The sequence below is a fragment of the Vipera ursinii genome, assembly GCF_947247035.1.
Source record: "Vipera ursinii genome assembly, chromosome: 1".
Classification (NCBI taxonomy): Eukaryota; Metazoa; Chordata; class Lepidosauria; order Squamata; family Viperidae; genus Vipera; species Vipera ursinii.
In genome coordinates this window covers 66,697,019-66,715,723 of record NC_139512.1, presented here as the reverse complement: position 1 = coordinate 66,715,723, position 18,705 = coordinate 66,697,019, and the positions used below count along the sequence as shown (strand labels likewise).

General features: G+C 42.0%; 1 protein-coding gene across 1 annotated transcript in view; it reads left to right on the top strand.

Annotated features, from left to right (window-relative positions):
- LTK (leukocyte receptor tyrosine kinase) overlaps positions 1 to 18,705 on the top strand; it is a gene marked incomplete at both ends in the record, with an annotated part of 140,107 nt that overhangs the window by 34,582 nt on the left and 86,820 nt on the right. Inside the window, 3 exons of the mRNA XM_083365850.1 lie at positions 3,411 to 3,512; positions 8,727 to 8,879; positions 17,834 to 18,050. Of these exons, the coding sequence (XP_083221976.1) occupies positions 3,411 to 3,512; positions 8,727 to 8,879; positions 17,834 to 18,050 (472 nt within the window). The remainder of the gene's footprint in view (positions 1 to 3,410; positions 3,513 to 8,726; positions 8,880 to 17,833; positions 18,051 to 18,705) is intronic.

The following is an 18,705-nucleotide window of genomic DNA, read 5'->3' as shown; positions in this document are numbered from 1 at the left end:
ATCAAAATAAAATCTCAAAAGCCAGTCAATGCCCCTCTTTATTTACATATCTAACAAAATCAAGGCAGAGTTTTTTTCTGAGTTTCTTTCTCACACTTTCTATTTTCTATAAAAGCTCAGCATTCTCTCCCCCTCTTCTCAGAGTCAAATCCACTTTTCCTCACTCTTGCCTGCCATTTGTGTCCAAGAATGGGCAGGCAACTTGCCAAGGTCAATAGCCAAGTCTTCAACTGAAGGTTTGGGCAAAGCTAAAATATACTTTTTTCTCTCTTGTCTGACAATTGGGAAACTTACATGGCAGGAAGCAGGAAGTTTTCCTGGTTATCACTGTCTGACAAATCTGAAGACAGTTCAGGGCATGGGTCTTGCTTTGGAATTAAACTGATGGACAAGTTGTAGGGCATGGATGTTCTGCAGAGACAGGGATGTGATGAGGATTTGTCATTGTATTCTCGAGTTAAAAGGCAAGATCCAAAATCTCTCTGATGAGAGAGTAAAAAGGCCTCCAGGAATGTTATCACCCTTCAAGGTAGGCAAGGTCAGGAAAAAAGGATTTGCTAGGAATTTTCCTACACACTTTAAAGCAACTGAAGTATTGTAACAGAATCCTGAAAGCTGACAAGAGCCCCTCTCTATACTTTCCCAGGACTTTTTTTTAAATTGCTTAACACTTCCCTCCCCTGAGCCCACATATCATATCAGCAAATAGCCCATGCCTGCAAAGATGAAGTGAGGGAAGCTAAGGCTCAAAATGAACTAAGGCTTGTGACCAAAGTCAAAAATAACCAAAAAAGCTTCTTTCAACATATAAGAAACAAGAAAAAAGTTAAGGAAATGATTGGTCCATTAGTGGGGAAAAATGGCAAGAAGGTGACAAGCAACAGGGAGAAAGCAGAACTATTTAACTCGTTTTTTGCATCTGTCTTTACACAAAGGGAAAAAACAGTCCAATCTACCAAAACCAGTGCCATAAAAAACAGAATAGAAACGCAAGTAAAGATAGGCAAGAAAATGGTAAGTGAGCACCTGTCCAGCCTAGACGAGTTCAAATCACCAGGCCCAGATGGATTACACCCCAAGGTTCTCAAGGAACTGGCAGACGTGATCTCAGAACCACTGAACTATATTTTTCAAAGATCCTGGAGCACTGGGGAACTACCAGAGGACTGGAAGAGAGCTGAAGTAATTCCCATATTCAAAAAAGGAAAAAAAAACAGATCCAGGAAACTACAGATCTATCAGCCTGACCTCAATACCTGGGAAGATTCTGGAAAAGATAATCAAACAACAAATCAGCGAACACATTGATGCGAACAAAGTTATCACTAAAAGCCAACATGGGTTTGTCAAAAACAGATCGTGCCAGACAAACCTTATTGCATTCTTTGACCAAGTGACAAAACTAGTGGACCAGAGGAATGCTGTAGATTTAATTTACTTGGATTTCAGTAAGGCATTTGATAAAGTAGATCACAACCTACTACTTGATAAGATAGAAAAATGTGGGTTAGATAGCATCACCACCAGATGGATTCGGAGCTGGCTGACAGGCCGTACTCAGCGTGTGGTCCTCCAATGGAACTGCATCTACATGGAAGGAAGTGTGTAGTGGGGTGCCCCAGGGCTCTGTTCTGGGCCCAGTGCTCTTCAACATCTTCATCAACGATTTGGATGAGGGGATAGATGGGGAACTCATTAAATTTGCAGATGACACCAAGCTGGCAGGAATAGCCAATACTCCAGAAGATAGGCTTAAGATACAGGAGGATCTGGACAGACTCGAACACTGGGCACTATCTAACAAAATGAAATTCAATTGTGAAAAAAGTAAGGTTCTGCATTTAGGCAGGAAAAATCAAATGCACAGGTATAGTATAGGTGGTACCTTGCTCGATAGTAGTAACTGTGAGAGGGATCTCGGAGTCCTAGTGGACAATCACTTAAATATGAGCTAGCAGTGTGCTGCAGCTGCCAAAAAAGCCAACACAGTGTTAGGCTGCATTAACAGAGGGATAGAATCAAGATCACGTGAAGTACTAATACCACTTTACAATGCCTTGGTAAGGCCACACCTGGAATACTGCATCCAGTTTTGGTCACCACGATGTAAAAAAGATGTCGAGACTCTAGAAAGAGTACAGAGAAGAGCAACAAAGATGATTGGGGTACTGGAGGCTAAAACATATAGGGAACGGTTGCTGGAATTGGGTATGTGTAGTTTAATGAAGAGAAGGGTGAGGGGTGACCTGATAGCAGTGTTCCAATATCTCAGGGGCTACCACAAAGAAGAGGGAGTCAAGCTATTCTCCAAAGCAACTGAAAGCAGAACAAGAAGCAATGGATGGAAACTAGTCAAGGAGAGAAGCAACCTAGAACTAAGGAGAAACTTCCTGACAGTTAGAACAATTAACCAGTGGAACAACCTGCCTCCAGAAGTGGTGAATGCTCCAACACTGGAAGTTTTTAAGAAGAGACTGGACAGCCATTTGTCTGAAATGGTATAGGGTTTCCTGCCTTAGCAGGGGGTTGGACTAGATGACCTCCAAGGTCTCTTCCAACTTATTATTATTATTGTTGTTATTGTTGTTGTTGTTATTATTATTATTATTATTATTATTATTATTATTATTATTATTATTATTATTAAGTTTAATCCACTTGCACTGTTTTATGTTTACATGTTTGATGACAAACAGCCTTATGTTTATAAGTGACAGTTTTCCTACTAAGTACCTGCATGTCATAAGCATTTGAATTAAAATTACCATATTAAAATCAAATCTGATGTTTTTTAATTTTTATTTGGTGTGCGTTGGAAGAGGGGTAGTCTTATACAGCGAGTATAGCCCAAACCCTATAATTTAACAGGAAATGTAGGGGGTCGTCTTATACGCCCAGTCGTCTTATACGCCGGAAAATATGGTATATGGGTGTTGAAAGAGCTGCCTTGGATTAATTAGATTAGGTCAACTGCAGTATTGTTTGTATTGGGTTGTTTTATTTTTTTCATTTTAACTCATCTCAAGTCCTCAGGAAGTGGGTCAGCTGTAAATAATTCTATGTAAAGATGTATGTGTGTTTGTGTATGTATGGAGAGAGAGAGAGAGAGAGAGCAATTAAAGAATTTTAAAAAGAAATGATATGTTTTCTTGTAAATAAGCCATTCTTGTATTATTATTTTCAAGTTGCTCACCATAACTCCAGGAACTTTCATCAGACAATATTATTACTCTAGAATATTATTATTATTACTCTAGAACAGCATTTGCCAACCTTAGGAACTTGAAGATGCGTGGACTTCAACTCCCATCTTCAAGTTCCTAAGGTTGGGAAACGCTGCTCTAGAAGATTTGCTCTTTTATTTATTTATTTATTTATTTTGGCTTTCATACTGTTATTCTCTGTTGCAGATGTTGTTACCTCAACTAAATCAGATGAGAAAGACTCATCTTTCCCCTATGTACCTCGAGAAAGGAACTGGATTCTTTCTTCTGGTTATTCTTCCCATCCAGGTACTTTACTCTTTCTTCTTTAAAATATTTCCATAAAACTGAGCAGTTTGCTTTTCTTTTGCCCTACATGCAGTTCATTTATTTCCAATGAAGAGCTCAGCTGGTATTGGTCTTTTGTTGCAGTTTATGTTTAAACAGCTTTGGTGAACTCTTCAGATTCTCGCCCTCTCTTGTTCTTATCTAGGGAATCTAAGGAATTCAATAATTTTCAACTACCTCTCATCTACCTTAAGAATTCTAAGAAGACATACAAGTACTATTGCTATAGACCTTGAAGGCTTAGGGAATAGTTGAATGAAAAGTGAGTGAACTGAATAAATAATTTAAGCCAGTGCTGACTTTCAGTGTACTTATGTCTGGTAGGGATATAGATTTTTATGTAAGGTTAAATGAGCATACATTAAATCTAGCCAGAGGATGATAAGAGATATAATCTGTGTTACAGTTACATAGTTGGTGCATTCATTCTTATTTAAATCAAGCCTTCAGAAAAAAAATGGTATTTATTTCATTCATGAATAAATTGCAGGAATGTGGGAAAAATGTGTCAAGCTCAAAACAGACATTTTAAAGCATTCTGAGCTTGAAACAAAACACGTGTATTTTAAGACTTTGTTCAAGATTGAAACAAAACTTGGTTGTTTTGAGCGGTCATAGAATATTATTTTGAAATAGTCCATTCAGACTATCAAATCATTCTGATCGCTAAATGGATTATTTAAAATGCTCCCAAGGTTAAAACAAAATGTTAGTGTTGAAAGGGTTTTGTTAGAACAAAGTTAGAACAAAATACTGAGCCATTCTAAGTGTTGTTGCAATGGAACATAGCCAACTTCATGTTTCAAGGAAATATTTTTAGCAGGCCTGTTTTGTTCCTACCTTTTTCTATCACGTACAGCCCTATTAAACTTGTTGGATAAGGTCAGTCTTGTCTGACATTCTCTTTCCAGTTGTAGCAAGGCAAATGCTTCTGAAAACCCACAAACATGACTACAAATAGCAATGGCAATAGAATTTAGATTATATACTACCCCATAGTGCTTTGCAGCACTCCCTGGGCAGTTTACAACAAAGAAACATTATTTGCATATTGCCCCCATTTTACCAACCTCAGAAGGATGGAAGGCTGAATCAACCTTGAGCTCCAATCAGGCTTGAACTCCAGACTGTGGGCAGACTTTGCCTGAAATACTGCACTTTCACCACTGCATCACCAGCAGTGATTACCCTCTATTTGTTCCATAGCAATTGGGTATTTTCTCTGAATTTTCAACAGAGTTTTCCCGATTCATTTGACAACATGTTCCATCAATAAATTCCAACATGTATAAAAAAATATTTGTAAGTAAACTTGCAAAAATTGTATAAAAATGTATTTTGTTCTCAGCCATTCTTGAGCCTAAGGAGTGATGCATTGGCAGTGTTAATCTTTAGATAAAATTATTCAATAAATATTTTATCCCAGTAAAGTCTTATTTATTTTCTGAAGCAACTGCCAGGAAAGTAACTGGACGAGACAAGCAGGTAGTTAGTTAGTAGTAGTAATATTGCTAATCTTGTAATCATTTCTCTTTAGTGTATATTTTTTCTGTGCTTTCCCTCTGCTCTTCTTGTATTTCTATAAAGAACCTGTTAAATTTAACCATGCAGCTTTAAAAAAAAAAATCTTACCTGAACTATTTGTTCCTCCAAATTAATCCAACTGAGTGGAAAATACATCCTATGTAATATAAAACATTTTTTTAAATCAAGTATTAACCATCCCAAACATTTTTGTTTCTCATATAAAAAAAAGTAAAAAAGAAAGAACAAAGAAAAAATACTATATTCCTTGGGGGGGGGGTTCATCCCTCTTACACTAAAATTCATTTATATCCAAAATCTTTTTATTTCTTTAACCATATTCAAACAGATGCTTATTTTTTAAATATTCCCTCTGATACATCCCATCATCTAATTTCTTAATTCTCACTTTAGCCTTTTTCTTTTGCCAAACCTCTTTCCTAATCATTTGATCAAAAAGTCTTTCCATAGTCTTGTAGATGTTGTTGTAGATATAAGAGGCAAATCAAGTAAAATGTCTTTGTGGAGAGATTTTTGCCCCTTCATATTCATTGAAAATCTTTTACTTACTTTCTCTCTTGGTTTCTCTTATCACTTTCTCTCTCTCTGATTCTTGTGGTACTCTTGACAGCTCTGCAATCCATTTTGTCAGATCTTTTTTCTTATCCTCAGATTTATTTTTTAATCTTAGAATATAAGTTATCTTTTCCATGTCCAATATTTCCTGTAAGTTTTTCCCCACTTGGTTTAGGTCATACTTCCTTGTGTTATTAAGTTTCATCTTTAAATCTCTTTATTCTAATGTATATTCAATTATCTGCTTTATCTCCTCCCTCTCTATTATTGTTTTCTGAAAGGTTTTTTGTTGTGAAGTTAACTTAGAGATGGATTCATTTATATTTTCGAAGTTATTTTTAATTTCCTCGTGGTTTAAGATCATTGTTGTTTGAATTAGTTGCAACATCACATACATCTCCTCCTGCAAAGTATTTGCTTTTTCTTGATATATTCTTTCTGCAGATCTCTGATTTCCCATTATAGCCAAAACCCAGAGTTTTCCTTTCTCTGCAAACAGCTTTAGTTTAGTTTAGTTTAGTTTTATTAAATTTTTATACCGCCCTTCTCCCTAGGGACTCAGGGCGGTGAACAGGGCAGATAATAAAAGTACAAAACTACAAAAGTTAAAATAGAATTAAATTAATGCCCAAGATAAAACAATAAAATATACAAATATTTAAAAACCCAAATTGACTCCCCATCAGGCCAGGCCAGCTTGTTCAAACAGGTGGGTCTTTAACCCGCGCCGGAAGGAGCGGAGATCCGGTGCCATCCGGAGCTCCACCGGCAGTTCATTCCATAAGGCCGGGGCGCCCACAGAGAAGGCCCTCCCCCTGGGGGCCACCAGCCGGCATTCTCTGACTGGAGGCACCCTGAGGAGGCCCTCTCTGTGGGAACGCACAGGGCGGAGGGGGGTTGACGCCGGCAGCAGGTGGTCCCCGAGGTATTCCGGACCCATGCCATGTAGGGACTTAAAAACCGTCACTAAGACCTTGAACCTCACCCGGAAGACTTTAGACTCACAGTTAGATAAATGTTTGTAATCAAGAAAGGTCAGATGGGGTTTTTTCTAAAGTTTCTAGTTCTCATTTTGTATATAGCCCAGAGTGTTTTCTTTTTTTGTCACAGCTGTTCTCTATTATTAGAATTTTGAAGATCACAAAAACAGATTGACTTTTCTTGGGTCTTGCCAATTCTTGTATTAGAGCAGGGGTGTCAAACTCAATTTAATTGAGGGCTGCATCAGCATTGCAGTTGCCCTCAGGGGGCCGGGTGGGTATGGCCAGGGTGGGCATGGCCTACTGGGTGGGTGTGGCTAGAGTGCGTATGGCCTACTGGGTGGGCATGGCCAACTCTACATCGTTCGCATCAAGGGTGCCTATGGGGGCCTGGGCAGGAGCGGGACAGATCTGAGGGTCTCTGGCAGAAGGAGGGTCTCTGGGCCAGGGCTAAGGCAGTGGGGGCCATTCCCTCACTGTTTCCAGGATGGCTTCACGGGCCACATGAAACCACTTTGCGGGCCGGATCAGGCCCCCGGGCCTTGTGTTTGACATGTCTGTATTAGAGCAACTGTTGTTGTAATTTTCATCCACCACTAGATGTCAGCACCAGTTCATTTTTCAGTTTTCAAAATAAACAGTTGTCTTCTATTTTCATAATTTAAATTGAAAATCTTAAAAGATTTCACCCATTTCAAACCTATCCAAATGTAAGTCTTGTATTCATTTCATTTCAGACTATTTCTATCCCCCATAAAATGTTTAATTCGCCACTTCCATCTGTAAGAGGGCAGAGTAAAGGTCCCCCTTTTCACTTCTGGAGGTTTTTTTCCCTTCTTGGGGTTTCCCCCCCCCAGGAAATTAGTTAATAAATAGAATACAGAAAATTGATGTTCTTACTCAGATCTAAACATGTTGTTTACAATCAGCTTAAAACAGTACTTTTGGGCTTCAGTTGCTTGTAGCTTGGGATAGGCCAGTGATGGCGAACCTTTTATAGACCGAGTGCCCAAACTGCAACCCAAAACCCACTTATGTATCATCGGGTGCTGGGTGACTGTGTTCTATTGCTTGTGCTTCCATAATGTTGAATTCCAATATTGCATGATCACTTCCCCCCAAGGAATTCGGTTGCTGGAATTAGGTATGTCTAGTTTAATGAAGAGAAGGACGAGGGGGGACATGATAGCAGTGTTCCAATATCTCAGGGGCTGCCACAAAGCAGAGGGAGTCAAGCTATTCTCCAAAGCACCTGAAAGCAGGACAAGAAGCAACGGATGGAAACTAGTCAAGGAGAGAAGCAACCTAGAACTAAGGAGAAACTTCCTGACAGTTAGAACAATTAACCAGTGGAACAACCTGCCTCCAGAAGTGGTGAATGCTCCAACACTGGAAGCTTTTAAGAAGAGACTGGACAGCCATTTTTCTGAAATGGTATAGGTTTTCTTGCCTGAGCAGGGGGTTGAAGACCTGCAAGGTCCCTTCCAACATTATTATTATTATTATTATTATTATTATTATTATTATTATTATTAGTAGTAGTAGTAGTAGTAGTAGTAGTAGTAAGTAGTAGTAGTAATAGTAGTAGCCAATCAGCACGACAAACAGTTTAACTTTTTCAAGCTTGCAAAATTTCATATCCCACATTCTTAAAATTGACCCTAAAGAGGAATACTGCATCTGGAGAATGCTGAAAGAAATGGAGTGCTGTTATAACGGCCCCATGTGACATATCTGTCTTTTTCTTTGAGTCAGCAACCAACAACTGAAATGCATTCAGAAAATGCATATCCTCTGTGGCTAGCTTAAGCATGCTGTGATATTCATCCAATCAGCAAAGTCAGGACTTTTTCAATAACAGCAGTGCAATAGTTAATTTTACATGATTTCTGTACTATTATTAAAATATAGTGGTGAATAATCTGGGACAAAGGATATCCTCTATCTTATGTTTGCTTATTGCCAGTACAACTTGTGTTGTGTCTGATAAAGAAAAATGTAACTCATTTGTTAAAATTAGTATCATTGATTATAATAATATCTTGGTTGGTTGATTGCTTGATTGCCCTAATGATTTTATTATTTTTTATAATAGAAACTCCATGTAATTTTGGATGGAACTGTTCCTGGATTATGTCTGCTAATAGCTTTGGACAACCTGACTGGCTACTATCTTCAGTTGTTGCTCTGACGTCTCAAGAAGATCAACACATTATGGACATAATCTCATCCAACAGAGATCTGGAAGGTTATAAATTTGTGCTCCACCTTTATATTTGTGGTTAATTATCTGTATGGCTAGAGAACTTCCTTTCCCACTTGGATTTACTTCTGTATGGCATCCAACACTGCTGAAGGAAAGACTAATGGCTCTCTCCTCCTCTCCACACACATTAGCCTTTAATTGACATAATAGAATGAATATCTAAAATATTTCTCAAATGAATATTCCTTGTGCATGCAGCACACGTGTTAAATGTTGCTTATTTATAAGCAGTGCTTTTTTTGTAAAACAAAAAGGTGCCAGAACTCACAGATATCATACAACCCACCTTGCCTACCCTACAAGGTTCCATCCAAAAAAGGTGCCGGAACTCCGTTCTGAGTGTTCTATGAGAAAAAAAGCCCTGTTTATAAGAATCATCCAAATGAATAGAGACAAATACTATATACAGTATGTTGTAGGGAGCTTTAGTTGTGAAAATTGGCTCTTTTTCTTTCTTTACTGGAATCCAACACATTTTCTCTTACAGAAAATAAAAAAAATAGAAAATGCTGAAATCAGTTCATATGTTAACAGCAGTGGCACGCTACATGTTCTCTTCCATTAACTGGAATCAGTTAAGTCAAGTTCCCATAACATTTAGATTACTTTCCTTTCTCTTGCAACGAATTATGCTCCATGTTTTCACAGATGATGGCCTGGCTGTCTTTATCCCCAGTGTAAGTCACAACATACATACCAGCTGCCCACATTTCAAATTCTCTCTCACAGTTGATAATGGTAGACAGTGGAGCGCTCAACAAGAAAGGTCCTTTGCAATGGCCCTCTTTGGAAAGAGAATGCAGAAACACTGCAGTCTGCACAGTTTTCCCTAGACCCATTTCATCAGCCAGGATGGTATCTGTGCCTTGAGCCCAAGAGAAACGCAGCCAGTTCAGGCCTTCCAGGTGATAAGGATGAAGGGTTCCTCCAGTTACATCTAAGTAATCTGGTTGTCTATCATATTTTACTGTGGGTGTTTCTGGTGGTCTCTCTAATTTTCGTAATTTCACTTTCTTTATTTTTCCCCCCTGGTCTTCCTTCTTCACCTCTCATCAATTCCCTGTGGTTCCAGTATGCCTGTTTGTAGATATCATAATCCAATATCTCTGCCTCTTCATTTTCCCCAAGAAGCTTGGTCATATGGTAGATCTCTCCATTTAATAAGATAATGAACATTCCCCTTCTTATCCACACTATGATTGAGAATTCGATGGATGATCATCCATTCTGGTTTAATCCCATATCAATAAAACTGTTCTTCCATCTCTGCAAACTTGGGATCCTTGTTCTTCCGTTTGCAACTCTTCTCTTCTTCTCTCCCAAAGTCTCCTGAAGATGGCTCATCCATATAATGTTTACATTGATAATTGTGGAACATTACTTGGCAATGCGGGTCATGGGTAGTTTATTATCAACTCTCCTGCCACTTGACAAAGAAGTTTCTCTCAGGTCTTCCCTCCAGAGGCTTAGGAGAAGGTGCATTTGGGTCTACCTCAGCAGGTCGTGGCACTGGAGTTGGTAATGGAGACTGTCCCCATTTCCATGTCAAGATTTTCTGCACTTTGCCTTTCAGAGGTGTGCAAGTACAGCATGGACAAAGCCATTCTCCACTGAGGATTTCTGGCAAAGAGGGATTCAAACAGTCTATGTGATAAGATGAAGGGCAGGCATCACAGCAGAGAAGTTCTCCACCATCTTTGCAGACACGACAGAACTTCATGTGATCATCTTCTTCCTCTGTATCGCCTCCATAGTTTCCTCACCCTTAGAGTTATCTTCTTTGGCCTCCCACTGGAGAGCTTCTTTTTCACAATGGGGGCAGCTCCACTTACCCTCTGGTGGTTTCTCCATATCTGGATCCAGACAAACCATGTGATAAGCACATAGCATGATCTCTCCCCCCTGCTGGCACACCTCACAGTAGTCCTGATGATCTGTCTCATAGACATCCACTGTTGCAATTGAAACATCTTCTCCTTTCTTTTTTCCTCTTTCCTGCTTTTATTTTTTTACAGCTGCACCTGCTGTGACTGGTAGAGCCATCTGACACACAATAGCTATTGTTTACAACTGCCCTATGTGGATATCTTTTGCACTATATGGCTCATCTGCGTTACTCTAGTGCTGACCTGTACGCCCTCAGGGGGGCTTCTCCCTCCTGGGTATGACCTGCCGCCTTTTTCTGTAATTCCCTTAATGACGGGCCCAATTTTGGGCACCCCGAGAGGTGGTTGGGCATGGATAGGGGCCTCTGGTGGAAATGCATTAAGAGGCCCCTAGTATGTTTTTTAGCTGGTTGTTTTAAAGGGTTAGGGGAGGGAATGGTAGGGTCGGGAGGGAATTAGGATGTGTTTCCTCAACCGGTTGTCAGTCTGGGCCTGAGATGGTTCCCAGCGAGATGGGGTTGGGGTTGGGGTCTTCTGGTTCTCCTGGCATTGGAGTGGGGTTTCAAATCCCCACGACGATTGGGAATGGCAGCAGGCGGTTACACGGAGGGCCATATCGACATCTGGGATCACGCCCCCGCTGTCTTCAAGCGGTGGCGTGCTCCGACCCTCCGGTTGGTACCCATTTATCTGGGCGTGAGGGGGATCAGGTCCCTGAGCTCAGGCTGGTGTACTTTAACGCCAGATCCGTGGTGAACAAGGCTCCCCTCGTTCACAATTTGATTGAGGAGGAACGCGCGGACCTGGCATGTATTACAGAAACCTGGTTGGGCTTGGAGGGAGGTGTCCCTCTGACTGAGCTTTGCCCTCCAGGTTTCTGTGTGCTGCATCAGCCGAGGGCTCAGGGCAGGGGCGGTGGGGTGGCGGTAGTTATAGGGGAGACCTTATGTCCGCAGGAGTCCACTGTTGTACAGATAGGCGGGAGTGAGTCCCTCCTCCTGAGGTGTGGCCCTGGGGCTCAGTTGGGCTTGTTGCTAACATACCTGGTGCCCAGCTGTGTGGTAACGGCCCTGCCCGAGCTTCTCGATGCCCTCTCAGGGTTGTCGGTTGAGTTTCCCAGACTTATAGTTCTGGGCGACTTTAACCTGACTTCTCTGGGAGGGTCATCTGAGTTAGCCCGGGAGTTCTTGGCCTCCATGACGGCCATGGACCTGACCCAAGTAATTCAGGGTCCGACTCATGGGGGGGACACACTCTCGACCTAGTTTTCTTATCTGGGCAGTGGCTTAATGATCTGGGAGGGGGATCGCCAACTATTGTCCCCCTGTCATGGTCCAATCATCACCTCCTGCGGTTAGTCTTCCATTATGCCACCCCCCGCTGCTGGGCTGCCGAACCGACCAGGTGGTTCCGCCCCAGGTGCCTAATGGATCCGGAATGGTTCCAGACGGCGCTTGGGTCTATACCTACCCCCCTCACTCACAGCCCAGCTGACGCCTTGGTGGATGCCTGGAAAAGGGCTGCCAACGAGGCGTTTGACCGTGTTGTACCCTTGCGACCCCTGACCCGGCGCAGATCCCGGTGGGCTCCATGGTTTTCTGTGAAGCTCTGGGAGATGAAGCATAGGAGAAGGGGTCTAGAGAGCTGTTGGAGGTCCAGCCGATCCAAATCTGACCGATTGCAGTTAAGAATCTTTATAAGGTCTTATCTTGCAGCAATGAGGACGGCGAAGGCTAATTACTTCGCTGCCCTCATCGCGTCCACAGATAATCGCCTGGCCAACCTGTTTAGGGTGACTCACTCCCTTCTTAACCAGGAGGTGAGGGAGGATCCCTTACAGGGATGGGCCAAGGAGTTTAGTCATCATCTGACGGACAAAATCGCTCAGATCCGGGCCGGTTTGGACTCTGACTGGGCAGAGTCTGACGTGGAGGAATCGGACGGTCTTGAGCATGTTATCTGGACTGAGTTCGATCCTGTTTCCCCTGATGATGTGGACAGGATGATGGGGAGGCTGAGCTCCACCACCTGTTTGTTGGACCCGTGCCCCTCCTGGCTGGTTTATGCGGCCCGGGAGGAGACAAGAGGCTGGTTCCAGGCAGTAATAACTGCTTCCGTGAAGGAGGGTATCTTCCCCGCCGCCTTGAAGGAGGCAGTGGTGAGACCCCTCCTCAAGAAGCCTGCCCTGGACCCAGCTGTTTTAAATAACTATCGTCCGGTCTCCAACCTTCACTTTTTGGCGAAGGTTGTTGAGAGTGTGGTGGCGCATCAGCTTCCTCTGTTCCTGGAGGAAACTGATTATCTGGACCCGTACCAATTGGGTTTCAGGCCCGGGCACAGCACGGAGATGGCATTGGTCGCGCTGGTGAATGATCTCTGGCGGGCTTGGGACAGGGGTTGCTCCTCTGTCCTAGTTCTATTAGATCTCTCAGCGGCTTTTGATACCATCGACCATGGTATCCTACTGCGGCGTCTCAGGGGGTTGGGAGTGGGAGGCACTGTTTTGCAGTGGTTCTCCTCCTTTCTCCTGGGCCGCTCGCAATCGGTGTTGACGGGAGGGCAGAGGTCTGCCCTGAGGCCTCTTGTTAGTGGAGTTCCTCAGGGGTCAGTTCTCTCTCCCCTCCTGTTCAACATCTACATGAAGCTGCTGGGTGAGATCATTCGTGGCTTTGGGGTGTGGTATCATCAGTATGCTGATGATACCCAACTTTTTTTCTCCACCCCGAACCAACCCAGTGATGCCCTCGCCGTGATGTCCTGTTGCCTGGAGGCGGTCCAGGTCTGGATGGGGAGAAACAGGCTTCGTCTCAATCCTGCCAAGACTGAGTGGCTGTGCATACTGGCATCTCGGGTTAACCAGACTATTCCATCTTTAACAATGGGGGGTGAGGTGTTACCCCCCATTGATAGGGCTCACAACTTGGGCGTCCTCCTGGATTCATGGCTCAATTTTGAAGATCACATAGGAGCCGTGACCAGGGGGGCTTTTGCCCAGGTTCACCTGGTGCGCCAGTTGCGACCCTACCTGGACTGAGATACCCTATGCACAGTCACTCATGCGCTCGTGACCTCCCATTTAGACTACTGCAACGCTCTCTACATGGGGCTGCCCTTGAGGACCACTCGGAGGCTTCAGCTGGTGCAGAATGCGGCTGCGCGAGTTGTGATGGGGGCTTCCCGCGAGCTGCATTGGCTTCCGGTTGCCCACCGGGTGAGATTCAAGGTGCTGGTGATGACCTATAAAGCCCTAAATGGCTTGGGTCCGGGATATCTGAGGGAACACCTGCTGCCAGCATCAAGTTCCCTTCGTCCAGTGCGCTCCCACAGGGAGGGCCTTCTCAGGGTGCCGCTGGTAAAAGATTGCCGGCAGATAACACCCAGGGGTAGGGCCTTCTCTGCGGGTGCGCCTGCCCTTTGGAACCAGCTGCCCGCAGAGCTTAGGACTACCCCCGACCTTTGTTCATTCCGCCGGGACCTGAAGACCTGGCTCTTTGAGCTTTCCGGCCCAGGCTGAGAGTTTTAATTGCGGTTTTTTATATTTATTTCAGGGATTAAATTTAATCTTTTTAATCGTTTTTAATTTTTGTATCAATGTTTTAAGTACCCTGTAAACCGCCCTGAGTCCTTCGGGAAAGGGCGGTATATAAAATAAATAAAATAAATAAATAAAATAAATATTTTCATCATCAAAGTCTGATTCAACATCCAAGTCATCCTCCTCGCTAAATGATTTTTTACGCTTGGAGCCAAATTCTCCAAGTTTGATTTTTAAAGGTGCCGCCTTCTTGGTTTTGGGTTTTTTGATGTCAGGGACACAAGGACTAGCCTTGGGTTTTTTCCACACATTAGGGCCTAACCCTAACCCTTCTTTGGTCTTGGCCTTTCAAAGTGGCACTTCAACAGTTGGCTGAAGAAGAACAGCATCCACATTAGTTACCATGCTCTCCACCACAGCTACAGCAGGGGCAGCAGCCACTACTACTGATGCTCCAGAACTCCCTTTAAATTTATTATTTGTGCTGAATTCTCTCCATTTGGCCCCCAGAACCATCATCATTCTTTGCAGTAATAAGCGGCCTGACAAACTGGCTGAAAGCTTTGTAATTTGTTAGGGTGCGATAATCTTCTTCTTTGAAAACGTGATCAATATCTTCCACGCCCCAGTCTTCTAAAAGCTGGCCAGAGGACTTGGGCTCCTTGGAATCGCCATCTTCATCCTCTTCCTCTTCCTTCTCCATACGCTTGGTTTTGTTCTTCTTCTTCTTAGGCCCAAGTTTTTTCTTTTTCTTTTTGCCAGGAGTATAGTCACTTCCTTCACTATCTGAGCATAACAGTGCCTCCTCTTCTTTCTCTACAAATTCATTTCCTTCACCAGAGCTATCTGCAAGCTCTTTTTTTCTTATGCTTACCGAGCTTGGGTATCGTTTCTTTCAGCTTCTTGGGCTTCTTCTTTGTCTTGATTTTTGGCAACTCTGCCTCAGATAACAGTTCTTCTTCTAGTTCTTCTCCAGGCTCTTGATGGTGATGAATACTGTTGTTCAACAGGATCTCCATCTCCTCCTCATCACTGCCAGCGGAGCAGGATAATGCCTGATGCCTTGTCCTCTGATTAAGAGAGCTTCTGGGATTCAAGCAGCTTGTGCTATCTTGGCACTTTCATATTAATAATGGCAATAATGTGCCGACTCCTGGCGCCCCAGCTCTTTATTTCTCGACACCGCCGAAGGGCCATACATATTGAATTATGTGAAATATTAACTTAGTATATCATCCATTATTTCTGCTTGCTCCTAACCCTTCAGAGGAATGCCACAGCTCAGTGGCAGAGCATAAGCATTAAATATTATTGGGCACCAGCTAGGACTAGAAGTACTGCTGTTTGAAAGTCTAGGGAGCAGTTGTCAATCAAACTAGACTACTCTTCCTTGACCTGATAACCAGTAGAACCACCACCCTCCTCCATCTGATATTCACCAGGCTCCATCATTGCAGGTCAATTACTCCTGGTTAGGAAATGATAGGTTATATTACTATTGAACTTGATGAACGATCTAATTTCAGTATTTATAGTTGGCCAGTTTTGCATTCTGTGAAATGCAAAAAACATCTATGATTTGTGGTTTTGATTATTAGAAAAAACCCCTGTATAATAGAAAAAGTAAGCTTTTTTGTAACCAAAAATTAAGATATAATTTTGTAACCGTACTTATATTTGCTGCAAAGGATATCAGAAGCATCTTTCTGGTTTTTTATTCTTTCTTTCTGCACTGATTGTTTCTTGCTTGATTCTGTGCTAGTTTGTATTAGTTTTTTTCATGCTTTATAAAACTTTTAATAAAAATTATATATATATAAAAGAAAAGAAACAGATTAATGATCTCAGGATAAAGCAGTCTCCTTTGTTTCCCTGCAGAGGATTGGGAACTGAAAAAAGACACTCTTATGGCGTGTGTTTTCATGCAGCTAGAGGCTATGTGAAGAGTAGCTTCCTAGAGAACACTTATTTATCCATTTACTGTGCAGAAAATCAAAGGAGAGAAGGAAGATTAATGTTGCTGTGTTGCTGAAATGAGATTGGGAATAATTTTACTCTATATTCTCTGAAATTCAGTGTGGGATATGTCTTGAATTGATACTTCCTACTCATGCCTTCACAGTTGGATGTGTAATGTATTCAACATGAGGCTGCCCTTGAAGAAAAATTCAGAAGTTATAGCTGGTCCCAAAGGCAGCACTGCAGGCAATGCTGGGTATATTTTGATATACCCATGTGAAATTATTTCTTTATGAGCTACATTGGGCTTCCAAATGCAATTCAGGGTGCTGATGATCACCTATAAAATTCTTCCTGGCATAAAACCAGCTTATCTGAGGAGCCATTTATTTGCCATGGTTCTCATTCATCAGAGTTTGTGCATTTTCTGTCCTTTCAGTGAATCAATGCTACCTATTTAAACCCAGAAACTGTGCCTTTTCTATTGTGGTAAAAGATCCACATATCTCCCACCTAAATAAATGATGTTTCACAAATCTTTTAAAATGTAGCTCTTCTTCCAGGCCTTTTGCAGAGACATTGTAGAATCTCTTATGGATATATTTTTTTTGGAATAAGAAATGTGAACTGTCATCTTTTTTTCTTATTGCTTTCCATCTGTTTTTTTTAAGTGTAAGGTGACCAGAGCAATTCTGGAGAGATAAAGCCCCTAAATTCAGTCAGTCAGTCAGTCAGTCAATAAGTCAATCAATCAATCAATCAATCAAAGTCCTTTGCAGATATACTTTTTGGGTCGGGGGAGATAGTAGTGTATGTATATATAACTTTTGCCCTGGTTTCATTTGTTACCATGAAGTCAATCTACGTGAAATGATTTCGCTCAACTCTCTTCTGTAAAAGGGGCAGTCAGTTGTTTGTGGGGACAACCATTTCTTTCTGATCCCACTGTGTTAGTATTTTGTCAAGGCCAGAAAAACCTCCTTCAGACAATCACAAAATCCCTCTTTGTTTCAGGAAACAGATATTAACCAACTAAATAAAATTTTGTTCCTGCAAGAATTACTCCCATTTTCATATAACTTTCTATTTCATTTACATATGTTGTCCAAAGGACTTACATAGAAATGAGACTTAATAAATATATCTCCTGATTTTTTGCTTCATTTCAGTCACAGAGCAGAATGCTTGAACAACTTGTTTTCTCAATTTAGGGAAGTTCACAACAATGAACAACAAGCTAGCAATCCTAGGGTCACAAACATGGAGATAAGTCTCATTGATAAGAGCTATTTTTGAATGAGTATGGATAAAATCACAATTGTATCTTTGAGAACATTTTCCACAGACCATGTAGGTCTTTATAGAAAGGTCAATATATGATACAATTCTATTTTCCTCCTTTATTTCCAGCTTTTTTATTCTTCTCTTGAATAATTTAATTCATATTTTTACTGAAGCTATTTTCTCAATCTGTCATTATTTGTCCATACATTTCTCATTTCCCTTATTGTCTTTCTTTGCTCTTAATGCATTTTCTCCCCAACCTTTCCCTGTAGGGGATATTCTTCTCCTGAACACAAGCAGGATCTTGGATAGATGCACATTCAGCCTCCACAGTCCAATCCTGCCATGGAGCTCCAGCTCATGTTTGTTGGAACTGGCAGTATATTCACAGGGCCTCAGTCTTGCAGGACTCTCTGCTGAAGTGCACTATATGGACACAAACCAAAGTAAAGTGGTTCGTCTGCAAGAAGGACATGAGGAGGATGCCTGGTAAGTTTTGTTTCTGATCAAATGCTTGGAATTTTTCCCAAGGGAAGTTAAGCACTAATCAGGAAATGTGCACTCTGAGACACAAATAATTTGAAGAAAACTGATGAGATGCAGCAGGCTGATTATCTTGAAAGCCCTTTATTCTACCATCTAATGTTAAGAACTAGGGTATTGAGAGGATTAGTTTTTTTTAAAAAAAATATCTGAATGGAGGGTCCCGGCTGCACCAAAATTAGGAAATCTTCCCAAATCGAAGACAAACACTTGAGTTTGCAACTCCAAACCTTGCTCTTTTGCTAAGCATCCAAATGGTTTGCTAAGAAATTTAGTGAAAGATTTGGATTTCTCTTGTGTTTTCCCTAGCATTTTTGCTAGGGAATTTCTAGAAGCCTGGCACTCTGTCAAATTAGTCATCAATAGCTACATAGATATAAACAATATCTACATCAGACATGTTAAACACAAGGCCCGGGGGCCGGATCCGGCCCGTGAAGTGGTTTCATGTGGCCCGCGAAGCCATCCTGGAAACAGTGAGGGAACGGCCCCCACTGCCTTGGCCCTGGCCCAGAGACCCTCCTTCTGCCAGAGACCCTCAGATCTGTCCCACTCCTGCCCAGGCCCCCATAGGCACCCTTGATGCCAACGATGTAGAGCT